Source organism: Mercenaria mercenaria, chromosome 13 (genome assembly GCF_021730395.1).
Source record: "Mercenaria mercenaria strain notata chromosome 13, MADL_Memer_1, whole genome shotgun sequence".
NCBI classification, from domain to species: domain Eukaryota; kingdom Metazoa; phylum Mollusca; class Bivalvia; order Venerida; family Veneridae; genus Mercenaria; species Mercenaria mercenaria.
In genome coordinates this window covers 57,676,280-57,701,654 of record NC_069373.1, presented here as the reverse complement: position 1 = coordinate 57,701,654, position 25,375 = coordinate 57,676,280, and the positions used below count along the sequence as shown (strand labels likewise).

The 25,375-nt window shown below is 35.8% G+C and overlaps 2 protein-coding genes and 1 long non-coding RNA gene across 5 annotated transcripts in view; 2 read left to right on the top strand and 1 right to left on the bottom strand.

The window, feature by feature from the left end:
* The first annotated feature begins 8,156 nt into the window (after positions 1–8,156).
* LOC123529985 (NADH dehydrogenase [ubiquinone] 1 beta subcomplex subunit 11, mitochondrial-like) lies at positions 8,157–15,573 on the top strand. The gene is made up of 3 exons (XM_045310652.2): positions 8,157–8,389; positions 12,492–12,625; positions 14,608–15,573. The coding sequence occupies exons 1-3, from the start codon at positions 8,177–8,179 to the stop codon at positions 14,756–14,758; spliced, it is 498 nt and encodes a 165-aa protein (XP_045166587.1). The 5' UTR covers positions 8,157–8,176; the 3' UTR covers positions 14,759–15,573.
* A 637-nt stretch (positions 15,574–16,210) lies between these two features.
* The window catches only part of LOC123529983 (plexin-A1-like), a 63,223-nt gene continuing 54,058 nt past the window's right edge, over positions 16,211–25,375 (bottom strand). For 2 of the 3 annotated variants that reach the window (XM_053521926.1, XM_053521928.1), the window contains exon 15: positions 17,104–23,651. The gene's annotated coding sequence lies outside the window, so the exon portion shown is untranslated. Of the gene's footprint in view, positions 16,807–17,103; positions 23,652–25,375 lie in introns of those variants that run through there. The other variant, XM_053521927.1, reaches the window with a different exon arrangement.
* On the top strand, positions 23,874–25,375 carry LOC123539132 (uncharacterized). The gene is made up of 3 exons (XR_008366807.1): positions 23,874–23,948; positions 24,453–24,634; positions 24,959–25,375. It is a non-coding gene; the product is annotated as an uncharacterized LOC123539132 (long non-coding RNA).

The following is a 25,375-nucleotide window of genomic DNA, read 5'->3' as shown; positions in this document are numbered from 1 at the left end:
TTTTTGATCCGCCATTGTTTTAAACGAGATAACGTGCATAAACCCCGCAATAAAAAGCTCTTTCATCGGATATATGTAACTTGATGAAACTCTCTCCCGTTTTTACGTAATCCTTGCCCAACCGATTCGAAAGATGCAAAATATTTTGGTAACGAACACGTCTGTTCACAAGTTACGCACCTAGCACAGATTCTGCAGAGAATTTTTGCTGGAATGTAGGTTTAAAATAAAGCTTGTCATTGTCCAAAGTCCTGTACCAAATATTTAACATGATTATTCAGGAATATTAAAAGATATCGTAAGACAAAGGGTGCGGTAACGTACACGTTGCGGTTTTTCAGGAGGTAACGTACACGTCATTTTTCCCCAGAGGGTAACGTACACGTCAAAAACTATTTATCATGCATGTAGAACATCTTTGTCTTTAATGACTGAACTGAAAAACATTTGATATTGTTAAAAAAAAGATGCAGATGCTGGGAACAGGCTGTTTTTCTTTCGGTATGTTAGTATATACAGAAATGCTAAAGTGAAAATGAATAGCATTTGGAATTTTATGGTCTAATCGTGTATGTTATTTTGACAAGTAAACATTGTTAGCAGTTGCCATTTTAAATGTCAACTTTTTTTTTCCAACTATCAAAAGTTAATTAGGTTTCTGGGAATAAACCATGTCCGTCTGTCCGCAGGGTTTAATCAAATCCATATGTTCAAATCTTCTTGATGACCCGTTGAACTGTAAACATTTTTTATATTGTTAAAAAGATGCTGAAATTAGTATAAATTCTGAACGATAACTGGAACGATAGCATGCTTGATAACCATGATTTTTCTTTATTAAAACGTTACAATACAGAAAATCTTTTTGTTTAATATGACAGCATGCACCTTATTTGAATCATTGACAAATGTTTGAGTTTTATCATGCATGGGACCATAACAATCAGCCAATAATATAAACACGTTGTCGTTTAAATTATCCGTGCGGGGAGTAATGTATTCTTTCTGTGGGTTAGTGACAGTTTGTTGGTCAGCTAGTTATTCATTTAGACCTCCTTACTGAAACAACATATCAGTATTGACCTAAATTTTGGCATATCTAAGGACATAGTCATTCCATGGTTGATTAAATTATAAATGCTGACATATTCTGATAATATAGATCTATAAATGCATCAGTTACATCCAAAGCTTTAAAGTAACAGCCTCGGTTATGTTTAGGCTGTTCATTCACAAAATCAAATACCTTATATAAGCATTAACGAGATTACAATTAACTATTTTACTAAACTAAGCTATATTTGATCGCAAAAAAAGTTAGAAAATGTCGCAAAAAAGTTTATTTTTTTTAACCAAGTACAGTTGACTTAGACAGATTTTGTGTCGCCTACTACAAAGTAGCTGCGACATATAGGGATCACTTTTCCGGCGTCCGTCTTTCTGTCCGTTGGGGACCGGCTGGCGTCCGTCACGCTTCTTGTCCGGAGCATAACTCAAGAAATAATAAAGGTGCTAATTTGTTACTTCATACAATGATCGAACACAGTGAGAGGATGTGCTGTATCAAAGAACCATAACTCTAGATGGTCCATTTTTCAATTATCTCCCCTTATCCTTATAAAAAAGACTTGTCCAGAGCCCAAGTCAAAAACTATTTGAAGAATTTGAAGATACTTTACACATTGACAGAGGAAGCGCAGTGTAATGGTCACATTTTTAAATTACCTCCCCTTATCATTATATAGAAAGCTTGTCTGAAGCCCAAGTCGAAATTATATAAAGGATTGACTTGAAACTTTGCACATAAATAGAGGTCCAATGAAAGGAAGTACAGTGTCAAAGAACCATAACTCTAACTGATCTTATTTTTGAATAACCTCCCTTTATCTATGGAAAAAACTTGTCTGGGGCCAATGTCAAAACCATATAAAGGATTGTCTTGATACTTGATACATTGATAGAGGTCAGTGAAGCAAAGTGCAATGTCAAAGGACCATTACTTTAGCTGACCCCATTTTTGAATCACCTCCCTTTATGTATGAAAAGGAAAAGCAAGGGAGCTTGACTGAAGCCCCAAACCAAAAACTATGAAGGGTTGATTTGATACTTTGTACATTAATACAGGTCAGTGAAAGATAGTGCAGTGATAAGGAATCATAACTCTTACTGACTCCATTTTTAATTACCTCTCTGTATGTATAAGAAACTTGTATGGAATCCAAGTAAAATCAATGATATACAATTATTAATATAAACATGTCAAAAAGAAAAGTAACAAGTTTTTTTCTGTTGTTATTTTAAGAAAATGGGTCGTCCAAAAAAAGTTTTTCCCACAACAGTGGTAGGTTCACGCTCCACTATGTCTCTTCTCGTGCGCCTTTAAATTACTTTTTCTCCGAAAAGACATTTCGCCTCCTGGCAAAATATATTCATTCTCCGTGCTATAAATAGATAATAGTTTTACTGCTGTTACTCTCGGTGCAACAATTATACTATATGCGTATTTAATACTTCTTTTTGTTTGTCTCTTTCAAAAGTCAGAATCATATGGGTGTGGACAACTAAACTAACTATCGTTACTGGAAAGAACAAGTACTAGGCTTCCATCACCCGTAAGCAACTGTCAACTTTTTCACTCAAAGATACATGGTCAGTTGCGCATATGATGGATTTAGAGCAAAATAATTTCAAAATTTTATCATCTTACCTATTTATGTATAGATATACAAGAGCTGTAAACGTGTAATTATTTCCAAGCTAGGATGAGGACCGACGCTACACATTTTCACTGTAGCATTTCTGTATATACTAACATACCGAAAGAAAAACAGCCTATTCCCAGCATTTGCATCTTTTTTTAGCTCATCTGATTTTTTGAAAAAAAATGATGAGTTATTGTCATCACTTGAGCGGTTGTCGGCGTCGGCGTCGGCGTCGGCGTCGGCGTCTGCGTCGGCGTTGCCTGGTTAAGTTTTATGTTTAGGTCAGCTTTTCTCCTAAACTATCAAAGCTATTGCTTTGAATCTTGGAATACTTGTTCACCATCATAAGCTGACCCTGTATAGCAAGAAACATAACTCCATCTTGCTTTTTGCAAGATTTATGGCCCCTTTTGTACTTAGAAAATATCAGATTTCTTGGTTAAGTTTTATGTTTAGGTCAACTTTTCTCCCAAACTGTCAAAGCTATTGCTTTGAAACTTGGAATACTTGTTCACCATCATAAGCTGACCCTGTACAGCAAGAAACATAACTCCATCTTGCTTTTTGCAAGAATTATTGCCCCTTTTGGACTTAGAAAATCAGTTTTCTTGGTTAAGTTTTATGTTTAGGTCAGCTTTTATCCTAAACTATCAAAGCTATTGCTTTAAAACTTGCAACACTTGTTCACCATCATAAGCTGACCCTGTACAGCAAGAAACATAACTCCATCCTGCTTTTTGCAAGATTTATGGCCCCTTTTGGACTTAGAAAATATCAGATTTCTTGGTTAAGTTTTATGTTTAGGTCAACTTTTTCTCTTAAACTATCAAAGCTATTGCTTTGAAACTTGCAACACTTTTTCACCATCATAAGCTGACCCTGTACAGCAAGCAACATAACTCCATCCTGCTTTTTGCAATAATTATTGCCCCTTTTTGGACTTAGAAAATCATTTTCTTGGTTGAGTATTATGTTTAAGGCAACTTTTCTCATAAACTATCAAAGCTATTGCTTTAAAACTTGCAACAGTTTTTCACAATCATAAGTGGACACTGTACATCAAGAAACATAACTCTATCCTGCTTTTTGCAAGAATGATGGCCCTTTTTAGACTTAGAAAATCATGGGTAGGACAATATTTCTATTATACAAAAAAAATCAGATGAGCGTCAGCACCCGCAAGGCGGTGCTCTTGTTTAACAATGTCAAAATGTTAACAATTCAGTCATTTAAAGACAAAGATGGTCTACATGCATGATAAATAGTCTTTGACGTGTACGTTACCCTCTGGGGGAAAATGACGTGTACGTTACCTCCTGAAAAACCGCAACGTGTACGTTACCGCACCCTTTGTCTTACGATATCTTTAATATTCCTGAATAGTCATGTCAATTATATGGTACAGGACTTTGGACAATGACAAGCTTTATTTTAAACTTAAATTCCAGCGGAAATTCTCTGCAGAATCTGTGCTAGGTGCGTAACTTGTGAACAGACGTGTTCGTTACCAAAATATTTTGCATCTTTCGAATCGGTTGGGCAAGGATTACGTAAAAACGGGAGAGAGTTTCATCAAGTTACATATATCCGATGAAAGAGCTTTTTATTGCGGGGTTTATGCACGTTATCTCGTTTAAAACAATTGCGGATCAAAAAAGTTAAAGTGAAAAAACATACCTGCCTATTTTTAGCACTTTTGCGTGCACGTTACCCAAGTTAGTCACGTGGTTTCCCCACCGTGGAAATGTGTCTACACATGATCCATGCTTGTTGGTTAAAGGTCAAGGTCACTGTTTAAGGTCAAGTAAAACTTTGTTTCCACGCCATAACTTACATACGCATTGAAGGCTTTTCTTACCACAAGCAAATGTTCCTCGTGACCAGACAATGTCGCTTGCATGACCCGTGCTTGGTGGTCAAAGGTCAAGGTCACTATTGAAACTGAAGTAAAAATCGTTCTTATTTCTTAGCTTCTAAATGCCTTGAAGCATCTTTATATACACTGGCACACATGTTCCCCATAACCAGATGATGTATTGCTTGCATGACCCATGCCTAATAATCAGAAGTCAAAGTTACCATTGAAGGTAAGTATAAAGATTTCTGCTTCGTAAATTTTAATTGCATTAAAAGATTTTATTTCGATGTAAATGAGATATGAAACCAAAATTTGTAGTCGTGTTTGGCGCCATATAATCTATACTGTGTTGGTGCGCCGTAAAACCCAAATAAATAAATAAGACTATGTGTCGCACACATGACCCATGGATCAAAGGCCAAGGTCAAGTGAAATTGTTTCCACTCATTAAATTGTATGTGCATTGATGTACTATCTTGGTGCTGCACACATTTTCCCCATGAGACAATGTATCCCATACATGATCTATGCTTATAGGTCAAGGTCACTATTAAAATTTTAGTCAAAATAAGTTTTTGTTTCTTAGCTCCTAAATGCTTTGATTCAGAAGCATTTTTAGTCCTAAGACTGTTGCCAACAACCACAAGGGGCGAACACTAACAAAGTTTTCCACTGGTAGGGGGCTTATGTATTGCCGCTGCAATACTCTGTCACCTGTTTCATCATAATACTGAAATGTTTTGGAGAAGCGTGTGTGAATTTTACAATTCTGGACCAGAAGCGGACTTCTGAATATGCCTCCTACTTTAAAATTCCTCTACTACAACCCTGAGCTAAGTTGTGTTGTTTTAATGACATCCCAACCCCTTTGAAGAAGAGAGAAGATATATTGCTTCCGATTTATATTTATATGTTCATGAACATTTTAGCTCATCTGCCTATGAGCATTAAGTGCTCAAGGTGAGCATTTTTAACTTGCCTGAGCACTGATTGCTCAAGATGAGCTATTGTGATAACCCTGTGTCTATTGTCCGTGTTGACAAAAATTTGACGGTTAACACTCAGAGGTTACAAATTTGGTCCAATCTTGATGAAAGTTGGTCAGAATGTTATCCTCAAGAAAATCTCAGATGAGTTAATTACTGGGATTATTTTGGTTCAAAAACTAGGTCATTTAATACGAAACCCTGTTAATACTGTTGAGGCCACATTTTCTATCTCTTCATAAAACCATTGAATGTCTCTGAAATCTAGGTCCGGTTTGAAATTGAGTTAGCTGAGGCAAAAAACACTAGGTCAAGTAATAGAAAACATCAATGATCATCAAGTCTTGTGAATAAAATCTAGATAAAGTTAGAAATTGGGTTACCAAAGGTCTAAAGTTAAGTTAAATCAAGGGGAAAAAAAACATTGTAATGACACATTTTCTATGTCATCTTCAGAATATTTGTCTCTATCAAATCTAGGTCGAATTCTAAACTGGGTTACATAACTTGAAAAACTAGGACACTGTGTGAAATCATAGAAATACCTTGTTAACATTCTAGAGGCCACATCTGTTTGATATTCGAAAAAGTGTCAGAATGTTATTCTCTGTAAAATCTAGGTCAAGTTTAAAATTGGGCTACCTGAGGTCTTTAAGTAGGTCACTAGGTCAAATCGTAGTAAAACCTTGACACTGTAGGCAACATTTTCTACTGAGTCATTATAAATCTTTGTCAGAATGTTTGTATGAAATCCAAGTCAAGTTCAAGATTAGGTTACCCGAGGTCTTAAACTGTGTTACAAGACAAAATAGTAGAAAAACCTTGATAACACTAAAGGCCACATTTTTAGCCTGATCATCATACATCTTTGTCAAAATGTTTGTCTTTATGAAATCTTGGCCACTATCTAAATTGGGGAAAGTGGCCTAACTGAAATCAAAAAGTATTAACAAGGTTAAATGATATAAAAACATATTTAATACAAATTTAGATGCCATATTTCCTACGTGATCATCATAAATGTTGGTAAATCGTTTGTCTGTACGAAATCTAGGTAAAGTGTAAACCCGCAATATCTAGGTCAAAATCATAGAATGACCTTGTTCGACGTCTTTCTGATCAACAACTGCTTGTGACCATTAAACCCACTATTGCTGTGGTGGTCAGAAGGTACATTGATTTCGAAACTAACATGAGCTGTCTGTTGACAGCGCGCTCGACTATTCGAAGAACTGATGTAAGTATGGGGTCAAAATATTACGTGAGGTTTTCAGACAAAAGAAAACTAAATAAAAACAATGTACCTGTATTTGTGGAAATTTTTAATGGATAAATCTTCACTATATGGCAATGTGTGACCATAAAGGTAAACAAGTGTAAAGGTTCAAAGCCATATATCAAACAGTTTAGACAAAATATGGAATGGTATGCGACAATTAATTTCTATGTCAAAAAAGGGTCATAACTGAGCTGAGGTCCTTGTTCTAGTTATGTAGTCTTGCCTACATGTATATGTAGACAATGGTGGTAAACAAGTAGTCAAAGTTTTAAAACCACATGACAAAAAGATTAGACAAAATATGGACTGGTACGAAACATTTTAACTGATTTCCAATTCCGGAAAGGGTCGTAATTCAGCCGAAACAGTTGACAGAGTTATGTATTCTTGCCTACAGATAGAGGTCATGACGATAAATAAGTGTTCAAAGTTTCAAAGCCACATGTCAAATATTTTTTGACAAAACATGCACTTGTACGAAAACTGAACCAATTTCCAAAGCCAAAAAGGGCCGCAATTCAGCCACAATACTCGGCAGAGTTATGTACTCTAGCCTACAGGTGGAGGTCATGACGATAAACAAGTGCTCAAAGTTTCAAAGCCACTTATGAAATAGGTTTTACAAAACATGGACTTACAAGTACGAAATCTGAAAGGTAAAGGAAAAGGTAAAGGTAAATTTTATTTACCGTCGCTTAATGAAACAATTAACATAAGCTCTGTAGAACTTTTGAGCGACCCTATTTTAAGAACAGTTAAAACCAGTTATACCTTACCCCCAGCAATTTGCTGGTACCCATTTACAGCTGGGTCGACTGAGGCAATCATGATAAAGTGCCTTGCCCAAGGAAACACCGCAATGGGAGTAGCCAGGATTCGAACCAGGAGCCTTCACCACCGTAGGAAAGCGTCTTGGCCCTCCCGACCAATGCGTCTGAACCAATTTCCAAGTCCAAAAAGGGCCATAATTCAGCCAAAATACTTGATAGAGTTATGTACTCTTGCCTACAGGTAGAGACGATTATAATAAACAAGTGTTCCAAGTTTTAAATAAATATCTTTGATGGTATACAAGATATTACCATTTGATAAAAAATTTAACCAACGCCGACGCCGGGGTGAGTATAGTATATCTCTCCATATTTTTGCAATTTTTCAGTTAAATATTGCCTCATCACAGTTATCTACATTAAAAGTCTATGTAGGTGTAAAGACGAGCATTTTGCATGCTTTTCACTTAAAGTTACCTTACAATTAGGCACGAATCACTTTTCAGTATTTATTCTTTCTCGTATATATTTTCTCTTTCGGACCATTTCTTCTTTGGGTTTAAAAATTACTGTAGGACAAAATGGCGACCTTGCAACGACTCGCAAGGCCTTGCCGGCAAATATTCAAAAACTATGCGCGTACTAGAGTCCCAATATATTCTTGTAGATCAATATCCACTTCTGACAAAAATAAAGACATTGCTTCAACAGCAAATGAAGCGCTAGTTGAAAAGTCACAGGAATTAAAAGACCTTGAAGCACATTTTGGTGATGCAGATCCCAACAAGTTGAAGGTTTTTGTCTACATTTTAACATTTCCGTTGCTTATATCATTTTAAGCATACACAAAATGTATGCCGCCTTGTTACTGGATGCATAGCTTCCGTTTTAGCTGTATGGTAATGGATTCATGACTATCTTCTAGGGGCTTTCTTGATGTCCGGTACAGTAAGAAAGTAGGAAGTGGCTAGGGTCCAGTACAGTGTTCCCACTGGCATTTAAATTTGGGGGTGAAAGCTGAGTTTTTCTTGCACTTTTGCACCCCCTTACTATGAGATATATAACAGTTGTCTCCAAAACTGGGGGTGCAAAGTATCATTCTGTGGGTGAAAAACCCCATTTGGGGGTTTCTGGGAACACTGCATTAAGTTTATGATTTTAATTCCACAGTTCCAAGAAAAACAAGAATTTGATTAGTTTCTGATTATGGCATACATATTGCTATTATTTATCAAATTTGCGATTGTATTATTCCTGGGATTAAAGAATTATTATAAATTCTTACATGGCTCGATTTGATTTCCAGTTAAACAAAGAAGAAAATCAAGCTCTATATATTCTCAGGGGTCCTGAAATAAGCTGTCCAAGCTGTTCCGCATGCCTAAAGGCAATATCTAATCTGTTTGTGATCATTTATGACCCTTATCAAAACAATCGACTTGAAAAATTAAGCCACAAATTTTGGCTACTAAATTTTTAATCCCCCGTCCGTAACAAATTCGTGTCCGGTCCATATCTCCTAAACCCCTTGAAGGATTTTCATGAAACTTGGGTCAAATGATCACCTCATCAAGACGATGTGCAGAACCCATGAGTCAGCCTTGTCGGTTCAAGGTCAAGGTCACGACTCAAGGTCAAAGGTTTGAGCCTGCCATTTTGTGTCCGCTCTATATCTCCTAAACCCCTTGAACGAATTTTATAAAACTTGGGTCAAATGATCACCTCATCAAGACGATGTGCAGAACCCATGAGTCAGCCATGCCGGCTCAAGGTCAAGGTCAAAACTCAAGGTCAAAGGTTTTAGCCTTCCATTTATTGTCCGCTCTATATCTCTTAAACCCCTTGAAGGAATTTTATAAAACTTGGGTCAAATGATCACCTCATCAAGACGATGTGCAGAACCCATGAGTCAGTCATGCCGGCTCAAGGTCAAGGTCAAAACTTAGGGTCAAAGGTTTGAACCTTCCATTTTGTGTCCGCTCTATATCTCCTAAACCCCTTGAAGGATTTTCATCAAACTTGGGTCAAACGATCACCTCATCAAGGTGATGTGCAGAACTTATGAGTCAGCCATGTCAGCTCAAGGTCAAGGTCACAACTGAAGGTCAAAGGTTTGAGCCTTCCATTTCGTGTCCACGCTATATCTCCTAAACCCCTTGAAGGAATTTTATAAAACCTGGGTCAAATGATTACCTCATCAAGATGATGTGCAGAAATTATGAGTCAACCATGCCAGCTCAAGGTCAAGGTCACAACTAAGGGTCGAAGGTTTGAGCCTTCCATTTGGTGTCCACTCTGTATCTCCTTAACCCCTTGAAGGATTTTCATCAAACTTTGGTCAAATGATCACCTCATCAAGAACTCATGAGACAGCCATGTCAACTCAAGGTCAAGGTACAAACTGAAGGTCAAAGGTTTCAGCTCTGTATCTCCTAAACCCCTTGAAGGATTTTCATGAAACTTTGGTCAAATGATCACCTCATCAAGACGTTGTGCAGAATTCATGAGTCAGCCGTGTCAGTTCAAGGTCAAGGTCACAGCTAAAATCAAAGGTTTTACCCTTTCACTATCCATAGCAGTGGCGGGGGATTTAGCTGTCTTTCAGACTGCCTTGTTTTACATAGCGCCAACCTAGCTGATCGATTTTCTGAAAATCAAAAATAAAAGTAGATAACGGGAATCCCCAGACTGGCACTCATTTTCAACTTCACGGTATAATTTTCCAATAATGATCTTTAAATGTACGTAGTAAACCAGTCCACGTGTCTATAGCAACAGTCAATCACGCATAAGATTGCAAATGGCTGAATATATTTTTCGAGATGCAGAGAACTTTGGATGTTTTTTTCACTAAAAAGTACGGACAAGTTCTTCCTTGGTACGGACAAGTTAATTTGTGGGCCCAACTTGTCCGTGGACAAGTAGACTCTGAAAATATTTCAGGACCCCTGATTCTGCAATACACAATGATTGATGCACGAGAGCATAATGACGTCAAATTGCCGCATGACGTCTAATACATTACTCCTCGCGTAAATGAAGTCCAGCATAATATTTATTTAAGAAATAATAAGTTCCCAAGTGTTGTTTATCGTAGAATAACCTGTGTTTTTCGTTCTTATGCGTAAGAATATATCACGAAGGCCGTAGGCCTGAGTGATATATTGTTTCGCATAAGAACAAAAAACTAGGGTTATTCTATGATAAATCACACTTAGGAACTTGTTATTTCGATTCTAACATGACATACTAGTACCAACAGTGTAAAAATGGTAACTACTTTTTACGACCATGCTACACACCTGGATCGGATGACGTCATTGCACGCGAGTGGTTTATTGCAGAATAACCAGAGATAGATTTTGCTCTGCATGTATGTAGGTTATTTGCTGGTCGTGTTAGAATAAAATATATCAGTGAGCATGTCAGAATGAAAACAATCAAGGTCTTCTTGTGATTTATCGTCTAATTTACCACGGTTCATCGTTCAGACTAATGCCCTCGTGGTTCAATTCCTACACATCTGAACGCTGAACCATGGTAAATCAGACGATAAACCACTCTGAGGTCTTGATTATTTGTTAAATATTAATGTTTTCTGTCACAATGTATATAAATCAAGAAGAAAACGAGAGCAAACTTTTGAAATATAGTCTCCTCTTTGTAAATACCGTTCTCAGATTTCTTATTCATTACAGAACCTCTAGACTCCAGGTCTAGAGGTACAGTTACTGAACCCCTAGCCACCGCCAATCATGTATTTTTATGCCCCCCTTCGAAGAAGGAGGGGTATATTGTTTTGCAGATGTCTGTTGGTCTGTATGTAGACCAATCCATTTCCGGATGATAACTCAAGAACGCTTGAGCCTAGGATCATGAAAGTTGATATGGAGGTTGGTCATAACCAGCAGATGACATCTATTTTTTATTGATTTTGAGATTACTAGGTCAAAGGTCAAGGTCACAGTGACCTGGAACTGTTAAACTGTTTCTGGATGGTAACTCAAGAAAGCTTGGGCCTAGGATCATGAAAGTTGATAGGGAGGTTGGTCATGACCAGCAGATGACCCCTATTGATTTTGAGGTCAGTTGGTCAAAGGTAAAGGTCACAGTGACCAGGAACAGTTAAACAGTTTCCGGATGTTAACTCAAGCACGCTTGGGCCTAGGATCATGAAAGTTAATAGGGAGGTTGGTCATGACCTGCAGATGACCCCTATTGATTTTGAGTTCAGTAGGTCAAAGGTCAAGGTCACAGTGACCAGGAACAGTTAAACGGTTTCTGGATGATAACTCAAGAACGCTTGGGCCTAGGATCATGAAAGTTAATAGGGATGTTAATCATGACCAGCAAATGCCCCTATTGATTTTGGGGTCAGTAGGTCAAAGATCAAGGTCACAGTGACCCGAAATAGTTAAACTGTTTCCCGACGATAACTTGAGAACGCTTGGACTTACATGTAGGATCACGAAACTTGATAGGGAGGTTGGTTATGACTAGCAAATGACCCCTATTGAATTTGAGGTCAGTAGGTCAAAGGTCAAGGTCACAGTGATCCGGAATAGTTAAACTATTTCCGGACGATAACTTGAGAATGCTTTGGCCTAGGATCACGAAACTTGATAGGGAGGTTGGTCATGACCAGCAGATGACCCCTATTGATTTTGAGGTCAATAGGTCAAAGGTCAAGGTAACATTGACCCAAAACAGGAGAACTTGTGTGTACAGTGACCAAATAACTTATGTTCCTTGTGCAATTACTGAATGCATCAAGGGGGGCATTTCGTGTTCTACGAGCTCTTGTTCCATGAAAGCTTGGAATAAAGTTTTCTAAGGAGTTAAAGTTTCCCAGTGTCAAGGAAATTATTATTCTTCACTGTTATTGTTTCTTTTCAGAACTGGCAGTCCTATGGTTGGGATCAGTACGACAGAGAAAGTGACACCTTTAACATGAACCTCACCAACTTTGCTTTCTTCACAGTTGTAATATGTGCAGGCTCATTTTTAATTGCATATGCCCCAGATTTTAGGTAAGTTAAGTCATGCTTTTTAGAATAAAGGAATTTTAGAATTATTATTACAGGTATGTCTCCCAATGTGTGATTTGTTTTGTCTGCCTATTATTCTTACATGATTTGCAAAATGAGTATTTGCAGTGCCAGTGGCAAACATCGGTAATTACAGGCATATAAAAGTTAGTGTCTAACAAGCCACACACTTGCCATGATAAGGTGACAATAGGTGATACCAAATGGTTAACTAGTGTATTTAAAGGTTTTGTTATTGTGTGATGGCATCTTGATCATCAGTAACCTTGTTTATTTTAATCTTTTTCACAAAAACGTCATGCAACAATGCTTAATAGCCCGGCATTGTTACGCCTCTACAGTATATTTGTACATAATTGTATGCGAAGAAGGCTCTGTAAAAGCCAATATGTTTGTCTTAAATTAAAACTGTTAAACTTAACCCGCCTTGGTTGTGTGGTTACATTACACTTCAGTGTCTTATTATAATGATTGTATTTAGTCAACAGTGAAAAGCTGAACCAAAGGCTAGTCCTGATTCCTGAACAATTATATGTTGTGTTACAACAGCTGGTATGATAATAAAATTGCAACTATAAATAAGAGACTGTACTAAGAGTTCTTTATGTACTTTGGTTTCATTAATGGACTTTTGTGTATACTGTCAACAGTAATGAGTACATGTAAAGAATGAATGAATGACAGTCGATCTTATAAATTCCTAATACTGATTGTCAGATTCTACTAATGAATTTGGGTATTGCAGGGAGATAGTTAGGTTGTAACTGTAATTTCCAAATGATTGAAATCCTAATAAAAATTGTTGAAATCTGGAAAAAGGTCGCTGTCTTCGCAATTTGCCTACTGCTAAAGGGACAAATATAAAAGATTCAGTGGAAGGTATATTTCACTAGTACTGCCAGAAAACATGAGAGAAATTTAGGCAGATTTTACTGATTAAAAATGTTGGAAACCTTATCTTTTTTGTTTAAATGAAAAGTGCAGTTAGCTAACAGTCAATACATTGGTGGTCCGGAATACTGTGAACATGTCTTTGTCACAAAATTATTTTAGTTCACGTTATGTAGTCTGGTAGAGTATAAGGGTGAACATACACGGACTAGCTGTATATAGAACCTGCTGTTATAAGAGATGTGGTAGTGTCAACCTAAGTGTTAGAGGTTGTGGGTTTGATTTCTTGTCAAGGCTTAAATAATTGCATTCTGTTAGTGTTTATTTGAAGGGTACTAGACTGTTCCGTTCTTCTTCGTTTTTAGCAGACAGTATATTGAAACAGTGTTTGCCAATCCAGATTATGTTACTTTTAAAATGAATTACATCCAAAAAGAAAGTATTCTAAGACATGTACGTTATGTTTCTTTGATGTTTCTGCTCCACATGTCCAAGAGCAGTTTAACATTTCATTGATCACAAAATTGTTCTTCAAATAAAAAAGATTAATTGCTTTTAATTAAGCACTTTTGGTTAAAGTATTATAAATGTATTTATTTTTGAGAAATAAAATGAACTTTTGTATATGCTTTTGAAAGCCTTTTAACTTCATACCTATGGTCAGGGTGATTCTTTCACTACACACACAGTTCTGTAATTCTGTGTTAATTACTCTCTGAGCAAACTTTGTGTGGGGGGGGGGGGGGGGGGGTGGGGGTTGATTATAGGAATCATTTTGTACTGCTAGACTCTTATTAAAAAATGTGCAAAAAAAAATCTCCTTATCAATAAAATCAAAATCTCATTTATTATAATTTAGCATGCTTGAAAGTTTTAGGTCTGCTTTATTTTTTGTGTGTGCGTTCATGTAAGAAGTGTTGTTGTATTGCTCTATATAATGAGAAGAATTTTTACTCATAAGTTGCAGTTTCCAGTGGCAGATTTGAAATGATTCGCAAATAAATTTGATGTCCATTGCATCAAGTTTATTAATCAGCTTTCATGCATTTTAATGACATGTATTTTTTTTTCAGTTTGAGAGAATGGGCTGTACGAGAAGCATACTTAGAAATAGACAGAAGAGAAAAGGCTGGGCTACCTTTAATTGACCCATATTTGGTACCGCCAGATCAAATTGAACTGCCATCAGAGGAAGAAATTGGAGACCAAGAAATTATCATATAATGTGTTAAAACTGTGTCAGAAACTTGTGTTTGTAGCTGAATTGCTGGAAAGTAATCAGTATATGCAGCGTGTGTTGCAACATTTTTGGTCCTTTCACATGATCTAGTAAAAGATAATCCTTAAAGAAAAGAAATGAAGTTTTTACTTAGGGAAGAAATAAAGTTTCTACATTTTGTAAATATTTCATCAAGGAAGAAGATATTAATTTAGATTTAAAGTTTCCTTTTCTTAAGATCTTTAGCAATAATATACTAGTACATTTTTGCCATTGTTATATCCTTATTGGAGACTTGAGAGAACTAGAGCTACAGTTTAGTCTTAGGAAATATGTAGTAATAATCATGTCTTCAGATATCTTCACTATTTTAAATAAATTTTTTAACATATTTATTTGAAGGTGTTAATTTGGTAACAAAGCTAGAATAGTACTTAATACACAATGTACTGTAAAAATATTATAAAATTTGCAACTGCATAGATATATTGTGAGGGTACGGTAATGTAATATGACATTTAACTATCAAGTATGATTTAGTAGGATCTTCATATTTCTTCCTGAAAAATATTCATTTTGATAATTTTCCTGTTTTGTAATTGTAGTTATTTACAATAGTATTTTTAAAATGAACACGGAATAAGTAAAGATGTTGGTTAAGCATGCAGGACATTATAAAAGACAGTATATAATGTAACTAAGTCTAGGAGGTACCAGTTAGTTCATATATATGTACTTGAAAGCTGGGAGATATTATTTATAAATTCAAATGTGCTTTTGGTGAAGTTTTGATAATAAATTGTTTTAACATAAAGTAAAACCTGTTCTTCTTTTAATACAAGACCTTCAGGCAAAAAGTGAGGCTTAGAATTTATCACCTTTAATATACCAATAAGCAAAAATAATTGCATTTCATTCTGGAAAATTGTGGTATAAATTTTCACTGTTCTGCCAAGGATCTCTAGTCTTCATTTCTAAGTGTTGGTAGTTGATGTATTTCTTAACCCTTATCATGCTGGACACAATTGATTCTGCCTTTGCGACAATTGCAGATCATGATCAGTCTGCACACCTGTGTTGTTTGCCATTCAGTCAGTATCGTTTTGGTATGCACCCCTATTAACAGTTAATGGTATTGTCCAAATTGAAAATTGGACATGTTCATTTTAGAAATTTAGCAGGGCAAGGGTTAAATTGATGCATATTATAAGCATGATAAGCTGCATTACTTTGCTTAGTCATGAGTCAGTATTTACCAATGTTTACTAGTATACAAGTTATCCTAACTCTGTTAATAGTACATTAACAGTATGATTTATTTGACAATGGTAGAGCAAAATGAATATTTTGTATTTTAAAGTCTAAACATTTGTGAATACAGGCCCTGGTCACTGAAATTGATGTGCTTCAATGTTGAAAAGAAAAACTTTGTGTTTTATTACCTAACCAGAGCATAAAGTGCTCAAGGTGAGCTATTATGATCACACCGTGTCCGTCATCTGTTGTCAGCAATTATCTGTTAACAATCTAGAGGTCGAAATTTTGGCCCAATCTTAATGGAACTTGGTCAGAATGTAACTGTCAAAATTTCTTGAACAAGTTTGTTACTGGGTCATCTAGGGTAAAAAGCTAGGTCACTTAAAAAAAGAAGACATTGTTAACAATCCAAGAGCCAGCATTTCTAACGAAGCTCTATGTAACATTTTAGGAATCTTATCTCTATGAAATCTAGGTTAGTTCTGAAACTGGATTACCCAAGGTCAACTTCAAGAGTTAAAATGGAGTCTTGTGTCTTTCCATTTTCCAATTTGAATAAAATTTGATGAAATGCACAGCAAAGCCTCATATTTAGTATTCAATTCAACTTGTTTAATAAAATCAGTTTGAAAAGACAATAATAATATCCTCTCTCTATATATATGTGTATGTCTACACTCCAGCACCTCATTTTTTCATTGATGTTTATCATGCTGGCACAGAATAAATATCCTTTCTATGGCTGCTTCACACTTGGCACACAGTAGGCATCATTCAACTTCAACTAGAGTAGTTTCTGAAATACAAGCACTTTCTGTATCCTGCACTGTTATCAAAAACATAAAATGACCTTGCAAAGGAGATGCTCAGTAGGCACAGGTAATAGAAGGTAACCAAAAGACACTCAGTTTGTATTTAGGTACACTTACAACTAGAAAGGCACCACTTTTCATACCAGATGATATGCATTACTGCTCTAATCAGTGATATGCAGCTCAACTATCTAGAACAGGTGAAAAGACTGTTTAGACATAAAAGGACCAAGAAAAAACAACCATGCCGATGGTACACGGTTATCAAAAGAAACAATATATTGCAAAGTATAAAACTTTATTATGAAGGCTAAATTATACAAAATGTACGTGAATAACAAAAAACTGTAAAATATAACAAATATATTGTTCATCAAGCCATAACAAATATTCATGACAAATAAATGAATGCAACAATTTAAAAGTTACCTTATTCTTTTCTTTCTATCAAATACTGAATGAATCTATTTCGACAATTTGCACAAACAGTTGCTATAAAATGTTTTATATTGTCACCTCAAACAGAACTAGAGCTATCACTAAAGGTGATGAATGTACCCCCCGCATGCACTGACACAGTACATTGCAATTTGACGCACACAAGACTGCATAATTATGTGGACTGTATTTATATAGACTGTATGTATAATACAGTATAGTAACAAAAACAAAGTCCCATAACTATGCAGAATATTTATCTAAAAGAATGTAACATGCACCATGCACAACTAGGGTTGGTACTGATCACCTGTGTGAAGTTTCATTAAATTGTGTGCAAGGGTTTGGTAGATTAGGCACGCACAAGATTGCATATGCAGACTGTATGTACATAGTATGTTAACAAGAAACAAAGTCCCATAACTCTGCAATTTTTGTCGCTGAAAGAACCTAACATGCCCCATGCACAACTACTGTTGGTACTGATCACTTGTGTGAAGTTTCATTAAATTGTGTCAAGGGGATGAGGAGAGATGGTGCGCACAAGATTGTGTCTATGTATATAGTATAGTAACAAAAAAACAAAAGTCCCATAACTCTGCAAATTTTTTTTCTAAAAGAACCTAACATGCCCCATGCACAACTACTGTTGGTACTGATCACTTGTGTGAAGTTTCATTAAATTCTGTCAAGGGGATAAGGAGAGATGGTGCGCACAAGATTGCGTCTACGGACAGACAGACAGACAGACAATCTGAAACCAGTTTACACCCCCTTACAACTTTGTTGTCGGGGGGTACAATAAACACAGACCACAAGGTATTAATTTTTCAGGAAGCTTGGATATACACTAAGATTATAATAACACACAAAACAAAACACAATGTCATTATCTACTTGAATAAATAAGCACTTAATGTTCAAAACTAAAGAAAAATGTATTATACATGTTGTATACCAGTACTAGAGCAACTGCATCTAATGTCAACCCCCTTCAAATATCGACCCCTCTCGAGTTCTCCTTTATATTCGCATATTTTGTCACATGAAGTAAAACAGATAGTGAGGCAGTTTATGACGTCATCATACCTCTTCGCGAAATTTGTTTATTAGCCAAGTTTTGCTGCCAGGAGAAATTTGAAAAAATTTGGTTGAAAATAATTGTCACAGATAAGGAGAGTGTGAAATTTTTGACAATCTCATGTATCACTGTTTTCTGTTTCTGGAGTTCTGTTATGAAAAGTTATTCCAAGAAAAGAAAGTAGATCGGTAAAATTTATTGAAATGTCCATTTATCTCGGTTTAATTAACAGTAATAGCAGGGTCGATAATACGTTATGCTCTTTATACATTGTATCATTTATCGACCCCCGACTGTAAAGTTTCATAACAGGTTTGATGACATTTAAATGCTGATAACGCCAATAATCTATATAATAATGAACATAGAAATATAAAGATATATGGTAAATGACAGTCTGTGAAATCAGTCTGCCCTGCAGTTGAAAAAACTGAGACTATTAGGTCTCTATGATGGCACAGGCCAAGCGCCTTTCCGGGGCCACAGTAACAGTATAATTATTTTAAAAATTCGAGCAGATATTTACAAATGTGTATTTAGCATTTTGGACATGGTAATTTCTTTTTTAAATTTATGGAAAATAAGTGCGAGTCATGCATTCTTTGATACGGTTATAGATCTATAATGAAAACAAGCTTTACTCTGCACAACGGCATCCTTACACAACATACAGGTACCGAGGGTAATGGAAATCGATACACACACACTTCATAAGTATATATCCTTAATGGATTATCTACAACTCAGCAACTCAGATTAAATTGAACCTAAACATGGTTGATGAGATCTACAAATAATAGAAAAATATAAAAAGGCAGATGAAACGATTTTATAAATCTCGGGCCTTTTGACTTCGGCCAAAACTGATTTGGGATCCCTAACTTGCTTACGTTGGACCCGCAACATTTACCAACACGTGCTCATCATTCGAGAATCTCCTTGTTTGTCGCATAACAAATTTCATTAACTTTAATTTTTTAAGAAAAACTTCAGTACTTTTAGGGGGTCGATAAATGATGCAAGGGTCGATATATGCTACACTTATTGTGTAAAATGTAGCAAAGATTTTCATTGGATATATTTTCTTAAACAGTTACTAAAAGTACTGAAGTTGACCCATGAAAAATGTTATTTCAAATGGTACTACAAAAATGTATTTGGCGGAAAATGGAATGACAGATTTACGAAGGCTAGCACATAATATTACAGCTACAAGGGCCGATAATAGATGCTTTGCCCTAGTATAAGAATATCAATAATAAACATGCTTATTCATCATTGTCTACAAATCCAAAATAAGATTTATATTCCTCCATAAAATGTTAAAATCTCATCTAATTCATAATATCAATAGTTTCATTGAGCATAAATGTACTGAATGAAATCATTTTCATGGCAAATGTATCATGTCCAATTAATCAACTATTGTTTAAAAACAGATTAAAATTTACCTTTTCCTTATGAGTCATATACCTGTTAGTTACATGTACTTAGGGGATACATGTTTCTTAACATGTATCAGTACAGCCCCTTATCCTCGAATTCCTTGCAGTCTACCTATTTTTCAATACATTCAACCTGTACTTAGAAGAGCTGTTAATAAAAACACAGTCGAGCCTGTCCATAATGGCCTGACAAAGGCAACCAGATGTGTAATTTTCAGTCTGTAGTATGCTTTGATCACGACCTTTGACCTTATGGTCCCAAAACCGACAGGGGATCATCTACTGAACTTAAGACAAAAATGCACTGAAGTTTGTAAAAAGTCTCCTGGTATAAACCATATATATTTTAAAACTCTCCAAGTCACTGCATCCTTGGCCTTTGACATCTTAACCCTTAACACAACAGGGATGACAGATCACTGGCAATAAACATGCTAGGAAGTTTGATGACTATAACCTCAAGCATTCTACAGGTACTGATATAAACTTAGACCTGATCCCTGAAATAATAGGGGTCACTGAATGGCCATTCACAATTATTATGCTACAAAGTTTGACAGCCATGGATCTAAGTATTCTCTAGCCTCCAGGTATTGATTGTTTTATCTCGAGATCACTAACCATTACTTATGACTTACTGACCAAAAAATTGATAGGGGTTATATTCTGACCACAAACAATCCTATGAAGCTTACATGGTCACCATAATGCAAAAGCATTCATTAGTTTTTTGGTTTTTTTTATCGTAAACCATTCTCAGTCTCCAGGTCACAGTGAAAATGACTTTTGACCCCAAAAACAAACTGGTCATCTATTAATCAAAAGCTGTCTCCCTATGAAGTTTGTGAGTACAAGTGTCTTCTAAGTACTACTGGTTGAGGACCACCAAATTGGACAGTTTCGTAGCTGCTAAATTTTGCTGTATTTTTAGCAATCTTTTATAAGTCAAACACACATCTGATTTTTTAACAATGATGTTGAATTATATCTAACAAAAATAACTTATTGAGGAGGAAATTTCATTTTTTGATTTCGTCATTCATACTGAAGCATGAAACTATCATGGGGGATTTTGGAAATCCGCACTGTATTTCTTACTATCATATAGTAGTTTTCCAAACAAAAAAATCTGAATAAAATTTATATCTTTCAGGCCAATAATGAATACTTTGACTCGTTTTCACATCACATAGCAAAATGTCATCAGTACAGAGGTTCCCATAAGTTGTAAAACAAGAGGACCATGATGGTCCTGAATCGCTCACCTATCTCCACATGACCCAGTGTTCAACTGAGTATGACATCGTTATTTCTATTACTTGACATAATGACCTAGTTTTTGAGCACATGTGACCTAGATATCATCAAGATAAAAAATTCTGACCAATTTTCATGAAGATCCATTGAAAAATATGGCCTCTAGAGAGGTCACAAGGTTTTTCTATTATTTACCTAATGACCTAGTTTTTGACCGCACATGACCCAGTTTCGAACTTGACCTAGATATCATCAAGGTGAACATTCTGACCAATATTCATGAAGATCTCATGAAAAATATGGCCTCTACAGAGGTCACAAGGTTTTTCTATTTTTAGATCTACTGACCTAGTTTTTAACCCCACATGACCCAGTTTCGAACTTGACCTAGATATCATCAAGATGAACATTCTGACCAATTTTCATGAAGATGCATTGAGAAATATGGCCTCTAGAGAGGTCACAAGGTTTTTCTATTTTTAGACCTAATGACCTAGTTTTTGACCCTAAGTGACCCAGTTTCGAACTTGACCTAGATATCATCAAGATAATTATTCTGACCAATATTCATGAAGATCTCATGAAAAATATGGCCTCTAGAGAGGTCACAAGGTTTTTCTATTTTTAGACCTACTGACCTAGTTTTTGACCCCCACGTGACCCAGTTTCGAACTTGACCTAGATATCATCAAGGTGAACATTCTGACCAATTTTCATGAAGATCTTGTGAAATATATGGCCTCTAGAGAGGTCACAAGGTTTTTCTATTTTTAGACCTACTGACCTAGTTTTTGACCCCACGTGACCCAGTTTCGAACTTGACCTAGATATCATCAAGATGAACATTCTAACCAACTTTCATAAAGATCCCATGAAAAATGTGACCTCTAGAGTGGTCACAAGCAAAAGTTTACGGACGGACGGACGACGGACACCGCGCGATCACAAAAGCTCACCTTGTCACTTTGTGACAGGTGAGCTAAAAAACTGTCCATATATATGGTACTGCCAAGCAGTGAAAGTAAGTGGTTTAGTTGACCCTACATTCGGCCCTGGAAAGAACATTAATCATTCGTTAGGGGTAATCAAATTAAGTCTTCTTCTTGAGGGTGCACCTAACTATGTTCATGTGAAATTTCACAGTTGTAATGAAGGAAATGAAAGAGAAAATGGCGAAAAACCTCTAAAAGCGTCCGGTTGGTGGCCCCTGACCAGTAATTAGGAACAGACTTCAGTCTCCAGTATGCATGTTTGGGTCAAATTTTTTTTAAACAATTTTTAATTCATATAAATAAAGATGTTTAGTTGTAGCAATGAACAACTTTATCATAGTGCTTCCTCAATGGAATGTCATGTTGAGTTGTGTGGAATACACTAACATTTAACCTGGAAGTTAACAGACAAAGAGCTGGAAAACTTTGTTGATTTATTCTTTCATATTTATATTTGCAAATTTCTTTTCTATGTTCGTTTTGTATAGACAGCAAAAGGAAAGGCACCAGTTACAACAACAGTGCTTAGTGATGAAAGGTCGCTGTTTTGACAATGTCCGCGTATAGTCTGGGAGAACGTTCCTTAGATGATGTCACAGCTGTTCCGTCTGGTGAACAGAAAATGAATGACAGAATAGGAATGGCAAATGAAACATGAATCGCTGGCACTACTCTCTGATCATTTCGCATGAACTCCAAAAAGAAAATCATTTCTTCATTACAATGTATTATGATATGGCACATTTAATAAAAATATCTTGTAGAAATAAAACAAAATACAGTATTTTATCTGAAGAGTTGACAATATATGGATGAAACAGCTATACCTATTATCATTTTGAAAAAAAATAGTGACCTCATACATGATGAAATAAAATACAATGATAAAAATAACATGTTTTGTTGGCTTAACTGTCAACATAGATATAAAACTGAATAACATCCAAATAATATTAAGTTATTAAGTCTCACCGACATACTGCCAAACATACTGTAAAAAGAATGCTTGGAAGAATACAAAAATGTCTTGTTTGCAGACGTTAATAAAATACACAAAGTTTTAGTGCAAGGTTGTCTCCCTTTACAGACAGTCTTTAGTACAGGTCTGACTTATTTCTAATGGGGCCCAAGAATAGGCTATTAAAGCACAATGGGCAGATGTTTCTTCTTTCAGATAATGTGCTGGACTCGTCGCACAATTGTGACTATGTACATGTGTGAAGGGAAATTCAGTGCATCTAAAACAGGATAAAAACCTTCTGCTTCAGAGTTACATGTGTAGCCCGCCCATCCTGGTCTTGAAGACATCTAGGGACAGGGCTGACAGTACTCCTTCTGGTAGACTGTTCCAAAGCACTTGCGTATTGCATAATGGAATGTTGAAATATGCTCACTTTTTACACAAAGGCACAATATATCACAGCAATTAACTATTTACTTTAAATCACAGTTTATGATATGTAAAAATGTTAAATGATATGTAAAAATGTTCTATCATTAGTAAACAAATAGAGTTTTTCACTGTTTTGATATGTGTCATGTGAATCTTTACCCGTCCTCTACGCCAGTTTAATGTTATGTAACATGTTGCAGGCAGTTCTGCTCAGGAGATTTCTCTACAAGAAGATTATTACAGTTGTAAGTAACATTTTTACAATAAATGTATATTGTATAAAATTCCATTCAGAGAAAATATATAACAGTAAAATCAACCTCAGAATCATTAGCTGCAAAACTGAAGATATGCCGTAACAGACCACAATAAACCTACAGGACCAAAGGTTATAACACTTAAGTTTAGAGACCAATCAACTAATTGGTTGATTCACAGCTCAATCTTCACTGTCTTGTAAGCTGTACGGCCGTAAATGTTTAGACACTTCCAAGATGGCGGACGCTGAAAGTCAACACAGGTAGGTGTTCCAGTTTTTCATTGATAACATGTTTTCTTCAACATTTTTGACGGCCACACTTATAGCAAATGATAGCGGAATAACATGTTCCTCCTCAGCATTATCTAAAAGTTTGTTGATTTCATTGTTTCTCGAATTATATTGACGCAAAATGTGCCAATTTGATGAAATTAAAATCGAATCGAGGAACGCACATTATTTTCGGTCGTATCTTATTCAATAATCATATCTGTTTGAATATTTCTGTGGTATTTTGAAGCTTTTTACCGGTTCTTTACGATGGTAATGCTTGATTTTACGAAACATATCTGGAAATATCAAAATTTTTGCGATTTTTAAATTGTCAATACAGCGGCGTAGACTATACCAACATATTCACGCTGAGCGGTGTAGACACGGTTTTTTGTGAACGGTTTATACATAGAATTAAGCGAAAAAACTGAACGGTGTAGATACAAGTTTTGAATGGTGTACATACTGATATCAATACATTTTCTGTTACAGGCTTATGCCATTCACGTGTTATTACTGTTGCTTCGAGGGAGACTTTGATATGGTTGTTGAACACTGCACAGAACTCCACTCCAATCAAATTCGTCTAAAGAAAACATGTCTGCCTGCACAACACAGCAGATTATAGATGACTGGGATGAGCCTTTAAGAGACGTATCAACCATTCGTTTAAGGTATATTTATTGATTTTGAATGCGTCTGTTCCTCTTTTTTCATCCTATTTGGAAATTTCAAGTTATTGACTGCGTAATTTAATTTGTAAGTATGTACACCAATAGCAGTAATCATTAATATTTTCTTCATAACTAAAAGTGTTACCATTATATCAGTAGGTATTGCTACTTCGTTTGTTTACAATCATCTTGAACCATACACCGCTCTGGATACGGTAACGATTACTCCATGTAAAAATCATTGAAAAATATAGGTTCTGTTTTTGTTTGTGTATTTTATTGACAAATGCAATCCTTTAATTACTAAAAATTTCATTTATTAAGGACCATTCGTTTGATCTAGAGGAGCGAAGGCGAGGAAAAAGAACCAGAAAATCTTGAAAAGTGTCTAAGCCAAATCAGCCAGCACGAAATCCGTTCCCAGTTCGGGAGTACCACAAGGCGTCAGAGGCAAAGATACTTCCCCATGTGCGTCGTGGGTTAAACCTGGAATCTTTTAACGACTCATAGAAACTAGACTCTTTGAAGGACTCATAGAAACACTACTCTTTTAATACCTCATAGAAACTGGACTCTTTTAACGACTCATAATGTCAAAATGGTTACACAGTGGTATATGAACTTGATAAGTTTATGTGCTACCATTTTCAACAGTTGCTTAAATACTTATACTTCATATTTACACTGTTGGCTAAGTACTGATTATTAATAATTGGAAAGTAAAAATGATATAACATATAA